This window comes from Copadichromis virginalis, linkage group LG2 (genome assembly GCF_057382275.1).
Source record: "Copadichromis virginalis isolate Kocher_CV1m ecotype Utaka linkage group LG2, C_Virginalis_male_GT1.1, whole genome shotgun sequence".
Lineage (NCBI taxonomy): Eukaryota > Metazoa > Chordata > Actinopteri > Cichliformes > Cichlidae > Copadichromis > Copadichromis virginalis.
Genome location: NC_140619.1, coordinates 7,545,058 through 7,563,633, shown reverse-complemented (window position 1 = coordinate 7,563,633; position 18,576 = coordinate 7,545,058). Strand labels below are relative to the sequence as shown.

General features: G+C 37.6%; 1 protein-coding gene across 2 annotated transcripts; it reads left to right on the top strand.

Moving 5' to 3' along the window:
- The first annotated feature begins 4,974 nt into the window (after positions 1-4,974).
- On the top strand, positions 4,975-17,217 carry pcgf1 (polycomb group ring finger 1). 2 transcript variants are annotated; one of them, XM_085469613.1, is made up of 9 exons: positions 4,975-5,112; positions 8,864-8,969; positions 9,114-9,266; positions 9,502-9,573; positions 12,439-12,541; positions 12,744-12,789; positions 15,442-15,525; positions 16,671-16,751; positions 17,033-17,217. In XM_085469613.1, exons 1-9 carry the CDS (start codon positions 5,026-5,028, stop codon positions 17,081-17,083), a joined length of 783 nt encoding a protein of 260 aa, XP_085325739.1. In that variant the 5' UTR covers positions 4,975-5,025; the 3' UTR covers positions 17,084-17,217. The 2 variants fall into 2 exon arrangements, with proteins under 2 accessions (XP_085325739.1, XP_085325728.1); XM_085469602.1 differs by having other exon boundaries at positions 4,976-5,112; positions 15,439-15,525.
- The last annotated feature ends 1,359 nt before the right edge of the window (positions 17,218-18,576 follow it).

Genomic DNA, 18,576 nt, shown 5'->3' with positions numbered 1-18,576 from the left:
GGTTTTCATTTGATTTAGAGCTCTGTGGTTTAAAGGAGTATCCTCAAGGATGATTGAATTAGGAGGAGTGACAGTTAACATCAGACTCAAGGACAGACAAAGAGGTTTCCTGTTATCTGTCTGATTTATTTAATTGCAAATAATCCTCAAATTCTTCATAATAGCAGCGCCTTTGTATTCTTGGCAGGTGTTTGATCCCTCAGATAAACTAATCATTTCCAACACAAGTGAAGGACTATTGAAATAACTGTCAGATTATGGACACACCGTGAAAAAGGGGGATTCATTTTCCATGATTCTGACATGAAGTAATGACATTAAATTAAAGCCTTTGATTTATCTTGATCCTCTTCCTCCTTGTTGGCTTTTTTGCCTCTTCTCTGACTTGCTTTCACTCTTCCGACTAGTAGATTTGGCCATGCTGTGATCTTACTGTGCCTCCAGGCCCTCAGGTTATTTGGATATTGTGTGGAGTCAGAGCTTTGTCAATCAGATAAGCAGTGACCTTGCAGACCTAGCAGATAAGACGTTACATGGCAAGAGGAAATGGCAGCCAGCATGGGACACAAGGCTCGACTATGAATGCTCAGTGAAGCGACACTGATCACAGCTGTTCTGTACAAGAATGAAAATATATTACTTGTGCCTTTTGTAATTTCCAATTTATAGTGACTGATCTGATTTGGACCTTGCTGACAAGTGCTTGTCTTATTATCTGTTGAATAAAATCCCTGCAAGGTATTACAAGTTTGACTAAGAAAACAATGACTGGAAAAGGAAACAGCCTTGTAGAATTTTATATTAAAGGCCAATATTATGGGATTGTGATCATTAGCCATTAAATTTTTGTACCATCTTTTAAAATACCAAAATTTAAAATGGGTTACATCAAATCCGAGTATTTTTAAACAGCTACAAAAAACACAGTCCCGATAGTCACAATAAATGACTTGCACATAGCCATTTCAACTGCCATGGAGTCACTGAGTTTGTAAGGAATAACACAAACTTGCCACTCATTCCATTGCACTGAGAAATTACAAAAGGATGAATGAGGGGCAGGTCTTTGTCTAGGACCGCAGCTTTGGGTGGTCCACAGGTTGGAAGCCCTCTGGGAGGGATCAGGCAGACCTCCACGTATAATGCCAAGAAGACGACTGTTATTTTTAAAGGGTACACACTAATTTAAAGGCATCTTTGCCACAGCCCAGAGTTCATTTTTGTTTGAAAATTATTTTTTCCACAAAGCTATTACTTTGCTTTTAACCATAAGTAAATAATTGTAAGTGATTTTTGGAAAAATAATCTGGTTTTAGCCAATGTCTGACTAACAAAACCTCAGCTTCATTACATATATAAAAGCATGCAATGTCTCTCCACTGTGAAACCCAAGAGAAATACCAAAAATACACCATAACACAATATAATCTATTGATTTAAATAACAAATACATAAGCCACACGATAATCTTTGAAAATGTTTGCTGAGCCTATACTCATTCATTTCAACACTCTGCTTCATATTCACACACATTTAGGTCTGGGAGCTGCCCAGGGCAACCACAGTTCTCTGCTGCTGGGGCACTGAGCTGATGGTTCACTTCTTTTCTCAAGAGACCCTTGATGGATGTTGTTCAGCAAGGGAAGAGAAATACCCATTCAGCCCTCTAACTGTCTAGGAGTTCAAGCACTTCACTCACAAGCTCTCCCAAATAAAAGGGTTACCACTAGAAATATCAGACAAGTAAAGCCAATTACACTCACTTTAGCTGTTGTGTAAGTTCATGGCATAAAGGTTTCCAAACTAATTTCCTCAGTGAGCATTAAGTACAAATTTTTGTCTGCAGTGGTGGTATCAGCCCACCCTCCACGATGCCTGAGTACTGCAGTCAGAGGATTCAGGTTACAAGACCTACCGTGTTCTGCATGTAGCTGTTGATTGTGGTTTAACACATGAGACTGTGGTGTTTTCCCCACACTTCAACTTTTCTCCAGGGACGCCTTAAGGTATTGTACCACCATACCAAACTTTCCCCCATGTCAATCCAAAGGCAGGCTTGAAATGTCCCAACTACTAACTACATACGATACATGGCTGCATAAAAAACTGCAGTCTTCATGAGTCTGTTATCAAGTACATTCCCGTGTCCAATCAATAAAACACTAACTCAGAAAACTCAGTAATTTAATGTACTAACTTGACTAAGTTACCAAGGCTGTTTGTGTCAATACTTTATATAGACCAACTCAAGAGTCAGGACCCCCTAAGTCAATTTGCCAGATACAAAGACATCTTTTCAGAAGCTTCAATAACTCTGAATGTATAAATGACATTTACATATGTGATGTTAAATAGACAGAGATCTATTTAATCAGCAGCAAATCAGAAGACCTGAAAGCCTGCAGACAACTAAATCAATTGTGTGACTGCAGCACCCTCTATTGCCAAAAGTGGAGACTAACTTATGAATGAATGCTTCCTAGACTGAGCTCGAAGACTATCCCTGGACAGTCTGTCACAGGGCTAACACAGAAAGACAGACAAACATTCACACTGTCATTCACACTTATTGACAATTTAGAATCATCCGTTAACCTAATCCCCACATGTCTTTGGACTGTGGGAAGAAGCCTGAGTACCCTGAGACAACCCATACAGACATACAGGAGAGTACATGCAAACTCCACACAGAAAGGCTTCAGCTAATTGGTGGATCCAAACCCAGAGAATCTTTTTGCTGTGAGGCAACAGTGCAAAATAAGCTGAGTTGAGGGTAATTACTCTTCCATTTCTATCTTTCTATAAGTATCCTTACTGGCCAAACCCAAGAATATCTAGAACCGCTTTGGTTAACAGCAGCTCCCTTTGTAACAGATCTTAGTTGGTGGAAATTTTTAAGCTGTTAATACACTTTTAATGTTAAAGAATTTAGGATTCTAGTGACAACTGATCAGAATCTTTAAGTAAAAATCTGACTTAGCCATACACACATTTTAAATCACCAGAGAGACTAGTGGCATTTTAAAGACGGTTTTTGGTGTACTGTGTTTGACCATTAAGTCAAACACAATACATACAGGAGAGTTTTACTTTAACTACTCTTTATATGCTTTATTTAATGCTTGCTTATGGCAGTTTCCCTCAATTAAGGGAGGTCTGCCGAGTTTTGAGCCACTCTGTCTGGGAAGCAAGAGCCTTCAAGCACCTCTACAGTTAGTGGAAAAAGATCCTCGCTACAGGTGGGTTGGACTTAAAATGATCTGTGAGGATTTTAACATGAACGTCCATTTCTGTTATCTCAGTGACAAAGTTTACTAAACATTACACTCCTACTACCATTTGGAGACAGATCCTGGATGTTCTAGACATGTATCGCTTATGTTTAGCTAAAAATGTTACTAGCCTCTTTTTCCATTACCATGTGTCCATTGCTTGACTATTTCAACTCATTTTAATTAATCATAATTACAACCATTTTCTGTAACCTTTAACTTCATAATAACACAAATACTCACTGGTCACTTCATTAGGTACACAAATCTAATCAGCCAACTGGTTAGATATTTGAATGTCAATGAATTTCAATGCATTTAGAGATGTAGAGATGGTCAAGCTCACCTACATTAGTTCAAACAGAACGTAAGAAAGGGGAAGAAAGATTATTTAAATTTGACAGTCTAATGTGAGTATTTCAGAAGCTGCCAGTCAACTGAGATTTTCTTACACAACCATCTCTAGGGTTTATAGAGAATGGCCAAAAAAAAAACTGGCGACCTGTCCAGGGTGTACCCCGCCTCTCGCCCTATGACAGCTGGGATAGGCTCCAGCGCCCCCCGCAACCCTGAAAAGGATAAGTGGAAGCGAATGGATGGATGGTCTAAAAAAGAGAAAATATCCAGTGAGTGGGAATTCTCTGGGTGAAAATGTCAGAGGCCAAAGGAGAATGCTGAGTTGATGGGAAGGAAACAGTGACTCAAATAACCATTTGCTACAACAAAGGTATGTATCTCTGAATGCACAGCACATCAAAACTTAAAGCAGTTAGGCTACAGCAGCAGAACACCACACCAGGTGTCACCCCTGTTAGCTAAGAACAGGAAACTGAGGCTACGATATGCATGGACTCACCAAAACTGGACAACAGAATAATGGAATGGAATAATGTTGCCTGGCCTGATGAGGTGAATTGAACTCAACTGAGAAATTAAGTCTCAATTGAGATGGTAGAGTCAGAATTTGGCATAAACAACATGAAAGCATTGATCTGCCATTGTATCAATGGTTCAGGCTGGTAGTAGTGGTGTAATGCTGTGAGGGATATTTTCTAGGCAAACCTTAACCTCCTTAATACCAATTAAACACAATATAAATGTCCCAGCCTTCCTGAATACTGTTGATGTAACTGTACCCATATGGACTCCACTATTACTAAATCTTAATCCAAAAGCACTAATAAAATTAGGTGGAATGGGAGAGTAACACTAAGAATGTGCAGCTCACAAATCTGCGGCAACTCTCAGATGTTATTATGTCAGTATGTACAACAGTCTCTAAGATCTCTAATTTCTAATGTTTCCAGTATCATATTGACTCAGACAAAAAGAGTTAAGGCCGTTCCGAAGGTTAAAGGGAGTCCAATTTGGTACTAAAAAGTGTACTTAATAAAGTTGCCAGTGAGCGTACACGTCTTTCTGACAGTTTAGCTAACAGATGACTAATTTAGTTTCAGCCACGTATTTCACCATTTTATTATCTATTTAGTATTATCTTTAGTTTTTAAGCCTTTTCCCACACTCTCACGCCCTTATTTAAATAATATTTTTTTCATAACAATTGTGGGGGTTTTTTATGTTTCCATTGGGGAAAAAATCGGCGTTTGCTCCCACTCGTTCTTTAAGTCATTATTCTTTTATTGTCCTTATTTAAAATTCGTTTTTCTCCTATTTCATTTCGCAGCTCCCCGCCTCAACTTAACACCACCACAGCCACTTCCGGTTTACCCGGAACTTAGCATAAGTCCCAAAGATGGCGGAGCAAGGTCCGATGGCCATAGCGATGCGGCTACGAAATCAGCTACAGTCCGTTTACAAACTGGACCCACTGCGAAACGAGGTGAGTATTGGTGTTACTTGAGCTCGTCCTCACAGAGGGGGGAAGGTACCGAGCGTCGAAGTGTAGCAAGGGGGACTTAATCCCACGTATTAGCGGCAGATCGTTGTCGCCTCCGCGGCGCTGATGGAGAGAGAGGAGAGCGATGCTGCTGAAGCGCTGCGAGGAGAGACGTGCTTGAGCATGCGTAGAGGGCATGAGTGCGATCGTGTTGTTTTGTAGAGCAGCGTGCTGAAACCTTTTCAACTAACTGTTATTTTGCTTTTTCCAGAGCACACATTTAGCACTTATTCTCAGTTCAAGTTGGGTTTTTTTGTTTATTTACATTTAATTCAAGCCTTGTGTGAGTGAAGTGGGGCGGTAACGATCGTTGCACTCCGTGGGTTCTTTCTCGTTGTGTAATGAAGTAACGGCTCTCGTTTCGAACTGCTGTTGGTTTGTGGTTGATTTGATCGTACGCAGTTGTTAGTAAGAGAACGCTTCGTTGCTTTTACTCGATTTTCAATGTTTCATCGCGATGCTGCCCGTAGTTTCCACCAAATCTGTGCAAAAACGTGACAAACATCATTCCACTTTTCTATTAAAATGTCCCCCTTTGTTTCAGTTTAACCCATGTTTTGTATCAATATTCACCGGCGCCACTAGTAGGAAAACTTTCTTTTGTTTTTGTTCGGTTCGTGGGTCTTTCCCACAGAGGTCAAAGGTCAGGGTCAGCTTAGCGCAGCACCTCTCTGAGCTGGACAAACCCGTTTTCATGTTTGACTACTTGAGCAAAACACAGACACTTGTCTACAGGGATGAGTTATAAAAAAGTTCTTGTTAAATTCAGCTTTAAACTCCGAGTTTTCATACATTTAAAAAAAATGGCACCCACTAAAGAGCCTTTTCCATTCCAAAGAAAATCTTCAGTACTGCACCTTTCTAAGTTTTTTAAATATTAAATTTTCTGAAACTTTAAAAAAAATGTCTGCTAAAAATATAGCAAAACCCACAAAAACTGTATGTAGATCAACTGGGCTTAATTGCAGAATCACCATTCAAAGGCCCATTGTGCGCATGGATATAAAAACAGTACAAGTCAGAATGCTCGACCTTTGCAGTGACCGCATACTATGACTCCACAGGAATTGTGCTGTAGGGGACATTTTAATTTGGTCTCTGTTGTTCCTTTAGAAAGAGGGGAATACACTGCACTACAAAGTTGTCCTTAATAGTCTGTTACCTTTATCTTGTGAAAATCCCAGCTCATTCAGATTTTTAAGTAAGCTTTCTAGTTTGATAGTGCCTTCATCCATAGCTCTTGTTATTTAAATGCAGAGTTTCTTTTTATGGCCTTTTGCTTGCTTTTGCCAGCAGTCCTTCTCTCATCTCATCAAGGCTTATAAGCTGTTCCCTATTTTTCCATGTTCTTAGTTTAAATCCAGAGGCAATCATAATTTTGATTTTTGTACATGTAGTGCCTAAACTATGGAACAGCCTTCATCAGACCAACAACTCAAATGAATCAGTGGTTTATTTGTTTTGTTAAACACTGGCCATATGCCCTTTGACTTTGGCTATATTTCACAGCAGTGTTTTCACTGGAATTATACCCTTACTGTTTTGTAAGTATAATTCTACTACGGGTATCACAATAACCATTACATTCAAAGAAATTAGACATCAATGTTGTGACATAAATGCATAAAAGCAGTGTTTTTGTAAGAATCTTTACAGTTTTATGTACTTTTATTTTGACTTTAAATATTTCCCATAAATGACACAATTCATACATACATAATAGAGCTGGGCGATAGAACGATAACGATATGTATCGCGATATAACTTTTACTCGATAGAGAAATTAAGCTATCGCGATAGACCTCGCCGCTCTTGTACTCTTAAAAAAAAAAAGGTCAGCCAATCCAAATTAAGTAGCGCAGAGCCGAACCAATCACAGCCGCAGCGTCACGTCGCGTGACTTGTTACGTACAGCACAAGTGCCAAGCCGCACGTGTGTTTGTTTGGGAAGCAGCCAGCGGGTAATGGAGCCAGCGCGTAATGGAGGAAATGAGTGTGCCGACTAGAAAAATCAACCGAGCGTGACCGAAGAGAAAACAGATGATGGTTCCAACGCCGGAGAGATTGTCGAACGGAAGAGCCATAGAAGTTCCGTAGTGTGAAGGTATTTCGGCTATTTCAAGTCTGACAAAAAACAGAGTAGCGTGCACTGTAAATTGTGCCGAAAACAAGTCTGGAAATACAATAAACTGGTGCATGCGTCACACTGTGCGCCACGTTATTGTTTCGGTGAAATGAATTTCTACAATACTGTTACTGTTAATTCTACTCTCTGCAGTGTTTAAATGCTTACATATACACACAGTTACTGTCCCTCCGCACATACGACTCGGTTCTGCTTCTATGCCCCAGCTTTGTTTACTTTTTCCCACCGAGGCTTCTAGACTTCTGATTGGCCAGCATATCGGCACGGTTAGGAATCTAGCGCCACCTGCTGCTTTGGCATGTTCATAGCAGCGTTTTCCTTCATTTCTCCCTTTATGTGTGGACGGGATTATTTTTTAAAACGAAAACGGAAAATCTCCGTTTTCAAAAATACCCGTGTACGTGTGGACGTAGCCTCAGTCTCTGACTGGAAGCGCTAATTCGTCATTCGGCTTTTGTCAGACTAAAGTAACTGTTAAAACTGTTTGAAAAGCTCAGCTATACAACAAGGAGAGATTGAGAATTTCCTTTTAGTTCTCAGTTTATTTGATATTGACAAAAGTTAGTCAGTTTTGTCTGTTCTTCTGTAAAACAAACTAAGATTTATTTTTAGAATTAATATTTTGTTTCTAAGTGGATTTGACAATTTAGTAGTCTATTTCGTTTGTTCTATTTTGAAACTTAGACGCTTTAGCGGCTGCCTTTTGTGTAGTTTGCAATATTTGCCTTTATTTATCTGAAAAAGTCTCATGTTCCTTAAGTACATGTACCCTGTTGAACTTATTATGAGAAATAAATATTTAAATCAAAACAAGCTGCTGATTATTTCACATTTTACTTGTGAGCAACGGCACATTTAAATCTTACAAATATAGTTATTTGGCTTATATCGTGATAGATATCGTTATCGCCTGAAATGAAAAAAAACATATCGTGATATGAAAAAATCTCATATCGCCCAGCTCTAATACATAATAAGCAAAGATTTGTACTTTGTGACATAGGGCCTTTTCCTACTGGACCACATCCAGCCTAAACCATTGATACAAGGCAGGATGGATCTATGCTTTTGTGTTAGTTACACAATGTCCAGTTTTATATCCTGCTCTTAGCTGAAAATAGTGGCACCAGTGTGGCCATCTGTTGGTGTAGCCCATCTGCTTCAAGGTTTGACATGTTCAGAGATGCTCTTCTGCATACCTTGGTTTCATGAGTGATTCGTTGTCAAAGCAGTCTGAGGCATTTTCTCTTTTTGGAAACATTGTCTATAAACCCTAGAGATGTTTGTGTGTGAAAATCCCAATAGAGTAGCAAAATACTCAGTCCAGTCCTTTTGGCAACAAGAACCATGCCATATTGAAAATCACTTCAAGTCATTTTTCCCCTCCATTCTGATACTGGGGTTTAAATTTAGCAGGCTCTGTTGACCATGTCTGCATGCCTAAATTTCGTGTTGCTGCCATATGACCTGCTAGATATTTGTGTAAACAAGCAGTTCCACCTAACAAAGTAGCCAGCTTGTCAAAACACTTTGTTTTTGTCTCCACAGGAGGAAGTGAAGTTGAAGATCAAGGACCTGAACGAACACATTGTCTGCTACCTTTGTGCAGGCTACTTCATAGATGCCACAACAATAACAGAGTGTTTACACACCTGTGAGTGTTAACAGAGCCAAATGATCATTTATTCTAATATCATTTGCTGCCAACAGCCTTAATGCCATTTCACAGGCACTATTAAACTGTCTGTTATCAGCATAATGTGAAGAAAATATCTCTGTTTCTTTTTTTCCTCTACAGTCTGTAAAAGTTGTATCGTAAAGTATTTGCAAACAAGCAAATATTGTCCAATGTGCAACATCAAAATTCATGAAACGCAGCCGTTACTCAACCTCAAATTGGATCGAGTGATGCAAGACATTGTCTACAAACTGGTGCCTGGATTACAAGAAAGTATGTAAACAAAACTGCTCTCTACTATTTGCTAGTTATAGTTGGAGTCGGTTAGTTTTTCAAGGCACGTGTGCTTGTTTTGCACCTGCCAAGCAAGTGAATGCTGGAGTAATAACCAAATGAAAGCATCCTTTAACAGAATGAAGTTTTTAAGTGATGTAGGCTGTTCTTATGAGTTGCTGCCTTTCACATTTGAATGATTTTCTTAGTAAAATCCTTTGTTGTGTTTGCTTAGGTGAAGACAAAAGAATAAAGGAATTTTATCAGTCACGTGGATTAGAGAGAGTCATTCAACCTGCTGGAGATGGTAAGTCTTCATTTTATTCTTGCATCTGTCAGCATTATACAAAAAGACACTATCTGGAATCCAGTGCATTAATTGGTTGAATGCAAATCATGCCATATTGACCAAGCTGTTATCAAATAATGCAGTGGTTTTGAATTAGTTAATGAGTGACTATGAGACTGATGTTTATCTTAATAACACAAATCTTACCTTTTGGCTGATATACTGGACAGAATTATGCCACACTGGCCACAGCTGCAAATTCTTTTTCAAGGTTATCATCAAATTTCAAGCATTTATGCTTTTTTGCAAGTCCTGAGCACCATAGTCAGTTAGTGACAGAGGTGGTGATTGTCTGCCCTGAGTCAAACTGCACACAGCAAAAAGACCAGTGTTAAATGAACTCCCACAGAGTCATTTTCAACACTTTTTCAGGGTTTATATAGCTCCACACTCTTTAGAGTTAAATCAACATTTTTGAAATAGTTAAAATATTTAACACTGTGCCAGAGTTCATGTTTTAACTCTCAAAACAGAGTTAAAGTAACACTTTAGAGACTGAATAAGTGACTCTGCTGAGATACAGTTTTTAACCTTCTGGTTAGTGTTGGCTTCACTCCCTATAGTATCAGGCTTTCTACACTGGAAAGTGTTAAAATTAAATTCTGAGAAAGAATTATATTGCACACAATAAATTTTCCCAAAAAGGACATTTATTTTGTCATCTAAAAATTGTTAAGAGGGTACAATGTAGACTGTCTAATCTGAAACATTGTATGACCTTTGCATATCGAAAGGTTTATAAAACTTTATTTTTGACATTTTCACTATGCATCTCTCCTCAGTATGTACAACTCTGAATGCATATAGATGGTTATCAAAACACTCTGTAAACAACATGTTTCCCATAAAAAGATGACATCTCAACCAAAAGTAAATCACTTGTTTGGCAAAAGACAGGCAGGTCTTCTTCAACTGCACTGGAAATAACAAGTCCAGCTTTATATTATCTTGGGACAAATTAAACACAAAGTGTGCTTTGAAAAGTTCATCAAATGCTCCAAGTGAGTGGCTGCCTGGCATGGAATGTGAGATGCTTATCCATTGTGATGTAGAAGGTGTCAGTCTTGCTCTTCTGATGCCTGACAGCGAGGAGGTATGGTTGGCAACCATACCTCCTCTGGAAGAGCATCAATTGCAGAGATGCTCTTCCAGACTGCAGCATGACTGGGGTTGACATAAGGAAACTGAAAATTATTCACAGAAATGATGTCCAAATACAGAAATAAATAAATAAATATAGAAGAGATTGCTCAAAGACATATTATTGAAATTTCATGATATAATTACCTTATGAAAGACTACAAGTCTCTGACTTGCATCACTTGCGCTGATTTTTGGACCTTTGTCCTCCTGGTGGTGGTGGAAGGAGATGTAACAACAACAACAGCGATGACATTTCTTGTTTAAAGGCTGAAGATGAAAAGACACAAAATTAATACAATTTCATCAAATGTACTGATCTGTTTTACAATGAAAACAGGGAAAGTTAAAGTTGAAAGTTGTAAAAAGTAGATCAATTTTTAGAGATACACAAGAAATTTTAAAGTTTTTTAAATTCAGTCAGTTAGTATGCATTTATTTGGCACAACTATAAAGAACACAACATACACTGAATACATACCCATGACTATCAATCATGTGAGCCACAAGTATGTTAACCATTTGTCATCTTGTGGCATCCTTCGTGGTGTTTGTTGCTTGGTATTCCTGTATTTACTTGGTCACCACCAAACTTACTTCCTAAGACAGTTTCAATTAACTATTAAAAATGAAAAAACAAACAAAAAGAGAAAAATGAACATTGAGGAAAAACCTGGCAATAAGGAATCTTTCTAGGAACTTGAGAGGAAAAAACAAAGCACAAGTGTCAAGCTTTGTAGCAACCTGTTTAGCAAATACTGCAGCAGTATTGTTAACTCTGCATCTCTTGCATGGGACCTCATCTACGATTATAGTTGAGGCACGTGAGCTGAAGCTTGAGTTGGAGTCAGGCAACTCAGAAGCAGAAGACAGGTCAGGAAACACTAAAGAAAAGGAAAATGTCAAATAATTTGTTCAATTGAATATAAAGTGCTTGATTATACTTTTTAGTGTATCTCACCATGATCGGTGAATACTGTTAACAGCACGTTGCCTTTATTTTTTTTGCAGTTCTTTTGATGTCAAACTGCATGTCAAATTCCACAAAACATCGAACAATAGAGGGGCATTAATGCCAGCCTGAACAGTTTACTTTGGTTTTTTTCATCACTAACAGCTTGAATGTGATCTGTAACATAGATAGATAGTTAGAGGCTGTTAACAGTTTGCGTTAACTCTTTATTGCCAGCGCCAATAGCTAGCATATTTTCTTTGTTTAAATCTTTTAAATGCACAAAATACATTTTATAGCACCAGTTTCTAACTATCTTTGTAAGTTCTACTTACCCTGTAGAACTGCATGCAGGTGCAAAATCAGTACTGTTCTTCCATGAGGCTCCAACTGATGAAGAAAAATGTCCGCACTGGGGGTGTCTGGGAGGGCTGGGCTTAACTTGAGTTCAAAATGAACTCTATACAGAGTTAAAGCTATTAAGTTAACTGATGACAGAGTTAACATTTTTAACCAACCTCTGTGCAGAGTTTCAGAATTTGGAATTTTCTCTTTTAAGAGTTAAATCAACAATGATGGGATACATTTTGTCAAATAACTCCAACATTGAGTACAATTTAAGTCAGAAAGTGTTTAAATCACACTTTGAGGCTTAAAATCAACTCTGAGACATTTACTGCAGCACATTTCAACACTCCAATTTTTGCTGTGATTGTCTTTTTTCTGTCTAGATGGTGTACCAGATGCTACAGTACCTTACACAAGCTTTGACCACTCAAAAGCTCACTTCTACAGATACGACGAGCAGGTTTCACTGTGTTTAGAAAGGTTAAGGTAGGCTGTACTTTTGCCTGTAATGGATTATCTTAAAGTGATCTGTGTGTACTTTAATAAAATATTTATTTGAGATAAGGCTGATAGAATGTAAATATGAAGGTGATTATATTAGTCTGCATGTTGTAAGCTATGAGGTTCAAGATAAACCTGTTTTAACAAAGCATGCATGTTTCAAAGCTCTTTATTTCTTGTGTTTCAGTTCATCACTAGCTGAAAAAAAAGATAAAACAAAGCTTACTCTTCAGGTAAGTCACTAATAAGCCCTGATAGAGTACCATAAACGTACATCAGCAAGTCTTTTTACTTTGTGAGATTGTTAAGTGTTTATTATTGCTTTTAAAGTGGCCTCTTTCAAACATGTCTCCGGGGCACATTTTTTTGAAGCTTTTACAAGTTATTTCCACACTTAACTGTACAGCAAATACATGGCACAGTGACAAGTGCGGACATAGAAGGTCTGGTTTGTCTGGCTGCTGATGAAACATCACACTCACAGAGAGACAGGGATAAGTGGGAGAAATACACCAGTGAGGCATATAATCATTCTTTATTTCCCAACCAAACTGCTTCTTTCTCAATAACTGGATTTTCGTAGTATCTTTGGCCCACGTATTGAAAGCGGAGGCTTAAGCTGTTGGGTAATGTTAGCAGTGGTTAGTGTTGAGGTCCTTATGTCAAACAAGCTGTGTTAGATCAAACATCACAAAGAAGTGTATCATTAAATAGTTGGAACTAATACATTGTTTTAAATTGCTTTGGGGACCAGATCTATTAATGTATACTTGTCAAGTTTTTGCTCTCTAAGTGCACAACCGCTTACTCGTTGTTATGTCATCTATTCTTTGGGCCAAACCGTTTGGATTCATGGAAAATGAAGGCTGCTACTAGAATGGCTTCAATGGATCTTTGCTCTATATATATTTCGGACAGTGTTTCTCAAACCTGGAATGCTCAACTTTACAAGCAAAAAACTATTATTTTATGCAGTAAATTGAAACCCACACTTACAGAAATGGTGAAATGTTCTTATTTCGTTTCAGGGGATTTCCTTTTGCTGGAAAGCCAAAACTTGTACTCAGCGTACTGTATATAGACAGGTCCATATATATTTGGACAGACAGTTTTTTTTTCTACTTTTGCTTCTGTACATTACAACAACAAATTTTAAATATATACATATATATTTAAATTTATACATACATAATTGTTATGTTTGTTGTTGTTTTTGGTTGTGTACAATGTCCTTGAGTGTTTTGAAAGGCACTTTCTTAAATAAAATGTATTATTATTATTATACATATATAAATACAGAATATATAAGTAAGCAATGAAATATACTCATTAACGAAATGTAGCAGCCAAATGTCTATTGCACAGTATTTTGACAATATGAAACATGGAAAAAAGAAAAATATATTGGTGGAAATGTTGCCTACTAAACATTTCCATATTTTGGTTTAATGGGTTAATTTTGATTGACAAATTTATTGAAGGACAGATAAGTACAAAGTAAAATGGAACTTATTGTCCAGTTCAGGTTGGGTATAAGGATTATTAGGGGATCCATTTAATCCAAACATGCTGTACATCATCGGTCCCCAACCTTTTTTGTGCCACGGATCGGTTTATGTGACGGGCCGGCCTTTCAGGTGTCGCAGATAAATATAACAAAATAAAACCAGTACTGGTACAAAAAAAAAAGATTTATTCATAACACACAGGAAAAGACCCGGGTAAACCGAGTTAACGATAAAAAATGATGACAAAAACCGACAAAACCCATAAATTTCACAGCCAAGCCTCAACTCTCGTGGCCCCGGGGTTGGGGACCGCTGCTGTAAATCATCAAAAGTGCAATGACTTGTTTCTCCAGCAGAGGGCACCATTGTTTCACAGACGTTCATGTGATTCCAAAGCCATGCCCATTTCCTAAACTCTTCCACTTAAGAGGAGTTTGATTGGGAGAGTTAATTTTGATTTTGCATGGGTTCAATTTCATAATAAGGCAGATTTGGGCTTTGTTGTTTAGGTGTTTCATCACAACTTTTAGTATTGAAAAAATTAGTGACTATATTCAGTTGTACTTCACCCTGACCACTTTCTCACTACTCTGCATTTGCAGTCGTAGTCTGCGTTGTTTTTTTTTTTTTTACTGAGACGTGAAATAATTAAAGCAAATTTCTGAGTTCTACAAAAAGAACAGTAAAACTCACCCTGCTTTCGTGGGGATAAGTAAGTTTAGCACCGTGGCTTAAGAGTGTCGAATAAGTCAGTCGGGACTGGAAAATGTCGAGCAGGAAGCAGAATTTTTCTTCACTGTAAATCTAATTGTAACACGAATAAGCCACACCCTGGTGTTTCACTCCCATCTAATTTATCTTAGTTTATATTTCCTTAATACTTGAAATGTGCTTTTGTAACAAAACACGGTTAGAGTGGGTGAGACTGTACAAATGTTGATATTATAAACATTTTATTATTTTAAGGACAAAATTTAAGACCACTGTTAAGACAGAGGCGTGCTTTTCTAGCTTTACAGACAAATCTATAAATACTTTTTATAACTATTGGTATAAAACTTTGACTCAACCCTGCAACAGTTCCTCCATCAATACAAAGTGTGAGTGTTAAAGTCCAGAAGTTTAACTGAGCCCAGTTTATCAGTTTTACAGTTTTTTTTTTTAAGAAAAAGGTATAAATTTGACATATTTACCTTCAGAATAAACAAGAACAGTCCCTGAACATCTCCCCTGGGGTTATAGGAGGCTATGCAGTAAAATAAATGTGCAGCTGGCCATAATTTATTTGAATTATTTTCAGTTTGAACATGTTAATGACTCATTATATTGCTTGTCTGAAGTTTTACAGTGCACTGTTTGACTTTATCTCTGCAGCAGAAGTTTGTTCGCTGTTCTGTTCGAGCAGAAGTGAGGCACCTACGGAAAGTGCTTTGTCATCGATTAAACGTAGAAAAACACCAGGTAAGTCAGCCATACTCTTTTATCTCATCAAACTGTAACATTACAATATTATTTCCCAGCATTTTTGTTCTTCCCTGATATAAAAAGTTATTTGTTTTAATTACTGTGTAAAATAATTGATCTGTCTAACCAACCCCACTCTTGATCCCTCATGCTTATTTTTTACAGGGTCAACTTATCCTGGCCCTTAATTACAATTAATTTTTAATCTTTATTAGACATGTTTGTCGATTTCAGACCAAAAAATCCAGTGAATTTCTCTAATAATAGCTAGAATTTCACCCCAGGACTACATACCTTAAAGGGCTTTTTTCCTGTTTGCATTTGCGCTACTAATAATTAACGACATACCACATGTTTCAGTTTAAATGTGTTAAACTGTGTCACATCTTGGTAAACCCAACAGACACAATAAAGCTGCATCCTTGTTTAAGAAGTAAAGAACTTACTGTTTACCTTTATTTGTGTCAAAATGGTTAAGTCGGACTTAATTTAATTTCCATTAAGATCATTTTATCTTTACATTATAAATCACAACTCTACCTATTAATGTTTCTGCTCGTCCTTACTTGAATGTTTTGTTTGCGGGTGTCATTGTGGCGCATTCATAACATAAGCCATTTCTGTGTTTATCTTTGTCTGTTCTTTCTTGCCCATTTTGTTTTCTTGTGTTTCACTGAGATAGGTTTTAGATTCTCAGACAGAAAAAAAAAGCTAATTAAAATGTTGGTTAATCTTCCAAAGAGGGCTGTATTATATGCAGTAATAATAACATTAGTATAGTGTTTTACTGTTAGGACCTTAGCTGACTTGCTCTGTCAGTTCCAGCTCTCAGGCTGTATTTTCCTCATGTGTGCTACAAAAGGATCAAAATAGATTTGTATTCTTTCCATCACATATAGACTTAATAAAGCCTGGACACACTGGTCAAACAAATGTGCTATTATGTTTTTGGGTTGTTTTTGTTTTCATTAAGGTCTCTCAGGGACAAATTCCATTTAAAAAATTCAGAATAAAGTAGTTTAGTCCATGACAGTAGCAGTGTCATTAACGCAAGCTGCCCAGTCATGTTTTCAGTGAAGAAAGAAGTAATAGAAGTCTATATCAAGTTTTTCTTCACATCTGTTTGTATGGCCTCCCTACAGGTCCAGATGCTGTTCAATAACGAGTTTCTGCCAGATCACATGACCATGAAGCGGTTATGGCTCTCACACTGGTTTGGCAAGGTACAGTGCACCCACTGTCAGCTAGCACAGATAAATGCCACACATTTCTTTACACCTGAACAATTCCTTTGTACTAGAATTCAGTTGGTAAATAAGGAGAAAGTTTTAAGATGTATAATAAAAAATTCCAGTCATAGCTTGAAAAATAACTGTTAAAACAATCTGTTTCAATTGAATAAAACACGGTCTGGAAGTAGTGGGATAGGTTTTGCGTTATCTGTGCAAGATGTGTATGGTTATGTATATCTCACTTTAAATACTGCAATATCTTTTCCCTTTAGGCCCAGCCATTAGTTCTTCACTACACCATCAAGGACAAAAGGAACAGATAGGACTTGTTTTTCAGTTGGACAAAAGCTGTACATATTTTGTACAATACATATTCTATTTTAATAGTGTTTGTGTACATATACTTATTTTCCTTGTTTTGTATTTTTGAAAATAAAATTTTAAATGGAAAAAATGAGCTTGTGTTAATGACTGGGTAGATGTTTCCATCAGCATAAGGCCTGCATACGCAAAAGGTTCTCGGTGTCTAATTCATTATTTATTGTACACATCACCTGACAGGCTGAATGGAGGGTTGTGGACAGAATACAAAGAGATTGGTGCTCATTGCAGTTTGATTTAATATCTTGATAAAAGCTGCAATAAGTTATTCAGTACGTGTGAGTTATGATCCAGTTGGCAATGAAGAAAATCCACTCAGCAGTGGATTTTCTTTTCCCTGCGTACAAATCCATAATCATTAGTGAGGTTACGGCTGCAGTTGTGAAACCATATTATTTATGGGGGGGTTGGGTTTTTTTGGAGGGGGAGGGGGGTTGTGTGCCTTATTATTAAAACTTGTCAACAAATAGCTTAACTGCAGCCATGTGTTGGCACTGTGAGTGCAGTGTTTCGTTTAATTTCAAAATTGAACACAAATTATTTTCCTATGTTTACATTAAAAATATATAATCATTACTTGTTTTGCCATGAAGTTATTGGATGTTTTTCATGATTTCTTTTTTTTTTTAGTTTAAGTTTTAAACTTTAAATGACTACTAGCAAAATAAATGATGTGCAGAAGATATAAAGATCAAATGTGAAAAACAAAATCAGATTCCTTAGCTTTTTTCCCCACTTTCATGATTAAAGTAAAATCCGTTTTGGCTGCAGATACAGCCCCGAATACGTCTGCCATGCTTTACACATCTGGACTATTTCCCCATCTTCCATGAGAAAACTGTTCATGCTTCTGCAGGTAGTTTATCTCTGAAATAAAACATCTTCTAAGTTTGTTTGCAGAGCGCAGCACATTTCACACTGGTTTTTGCATTTTCAGTTTTTCTGGGGCCTCTCACAGAAAAGTTGGGTGTATGATTGTTTCAAAGATCGTGGTTTTAATAGTCGCCCACGCCCCACAGCAGTAGTTTTTTTTGTCCAGTCAGAAACCTGTGACTCCTAATATTAGGAAGTGTGAATATGCGTCTCCTATCTCAGCCATGTAGCTGCTTCTGTGTTGACACAGACCACTTGGTTTCCTCTCTCACAGGCCTGCTCAGGCTAGATTTACAGCCATGCCATGTCTTTTCCATTTTTATAATTGACCTTACTGTAATCTGAGCGATATTCAGCGCCTTGGAAACAACTACTATCCCTCCCCTGCATGGTAGTTCTCTGTAAACATGTCAGTGTGTAGATTACTCAGGATTATCCCTACATGCACATTTAAGCTCACTGCTTATGCAACTGTGTGTGTGTGTGTGTGTGTGTGTGTGTGTGTGTGTGTGTGTGTGTGTGTGTGTTTTCCAGTCATCCACATGAATTGTTTGCTTTTATT

What these genes read in the sequence shown, in the direction of transcription:
- pcgf1 (XM_085469602.1), top strand. Translation starts at nt 5,026, where the DNA reads ATGGCGGAGCAAGGTCCGATGGCCATAGCGATGCGGCTACGAAATCAG. An exon ending in CATTCAACCTGCTGGAGATG is followed by an intron (nt 9,574 to 12,438) that starts GTAAGTCTTCAT and finishes TTTTCTGTCTAG; the next exon opens with ATGGTGTACCAGATGCTACA. An exon ending in CTGTGTTTAGAAAGGTTAAG is followed by an intron (nt 12,542 to 12,743) that starts GTAGGCTGTACT and finishes CTTGTGTTTCAG; the next exon opens with TTCATCACTAGCTGAAAAAA.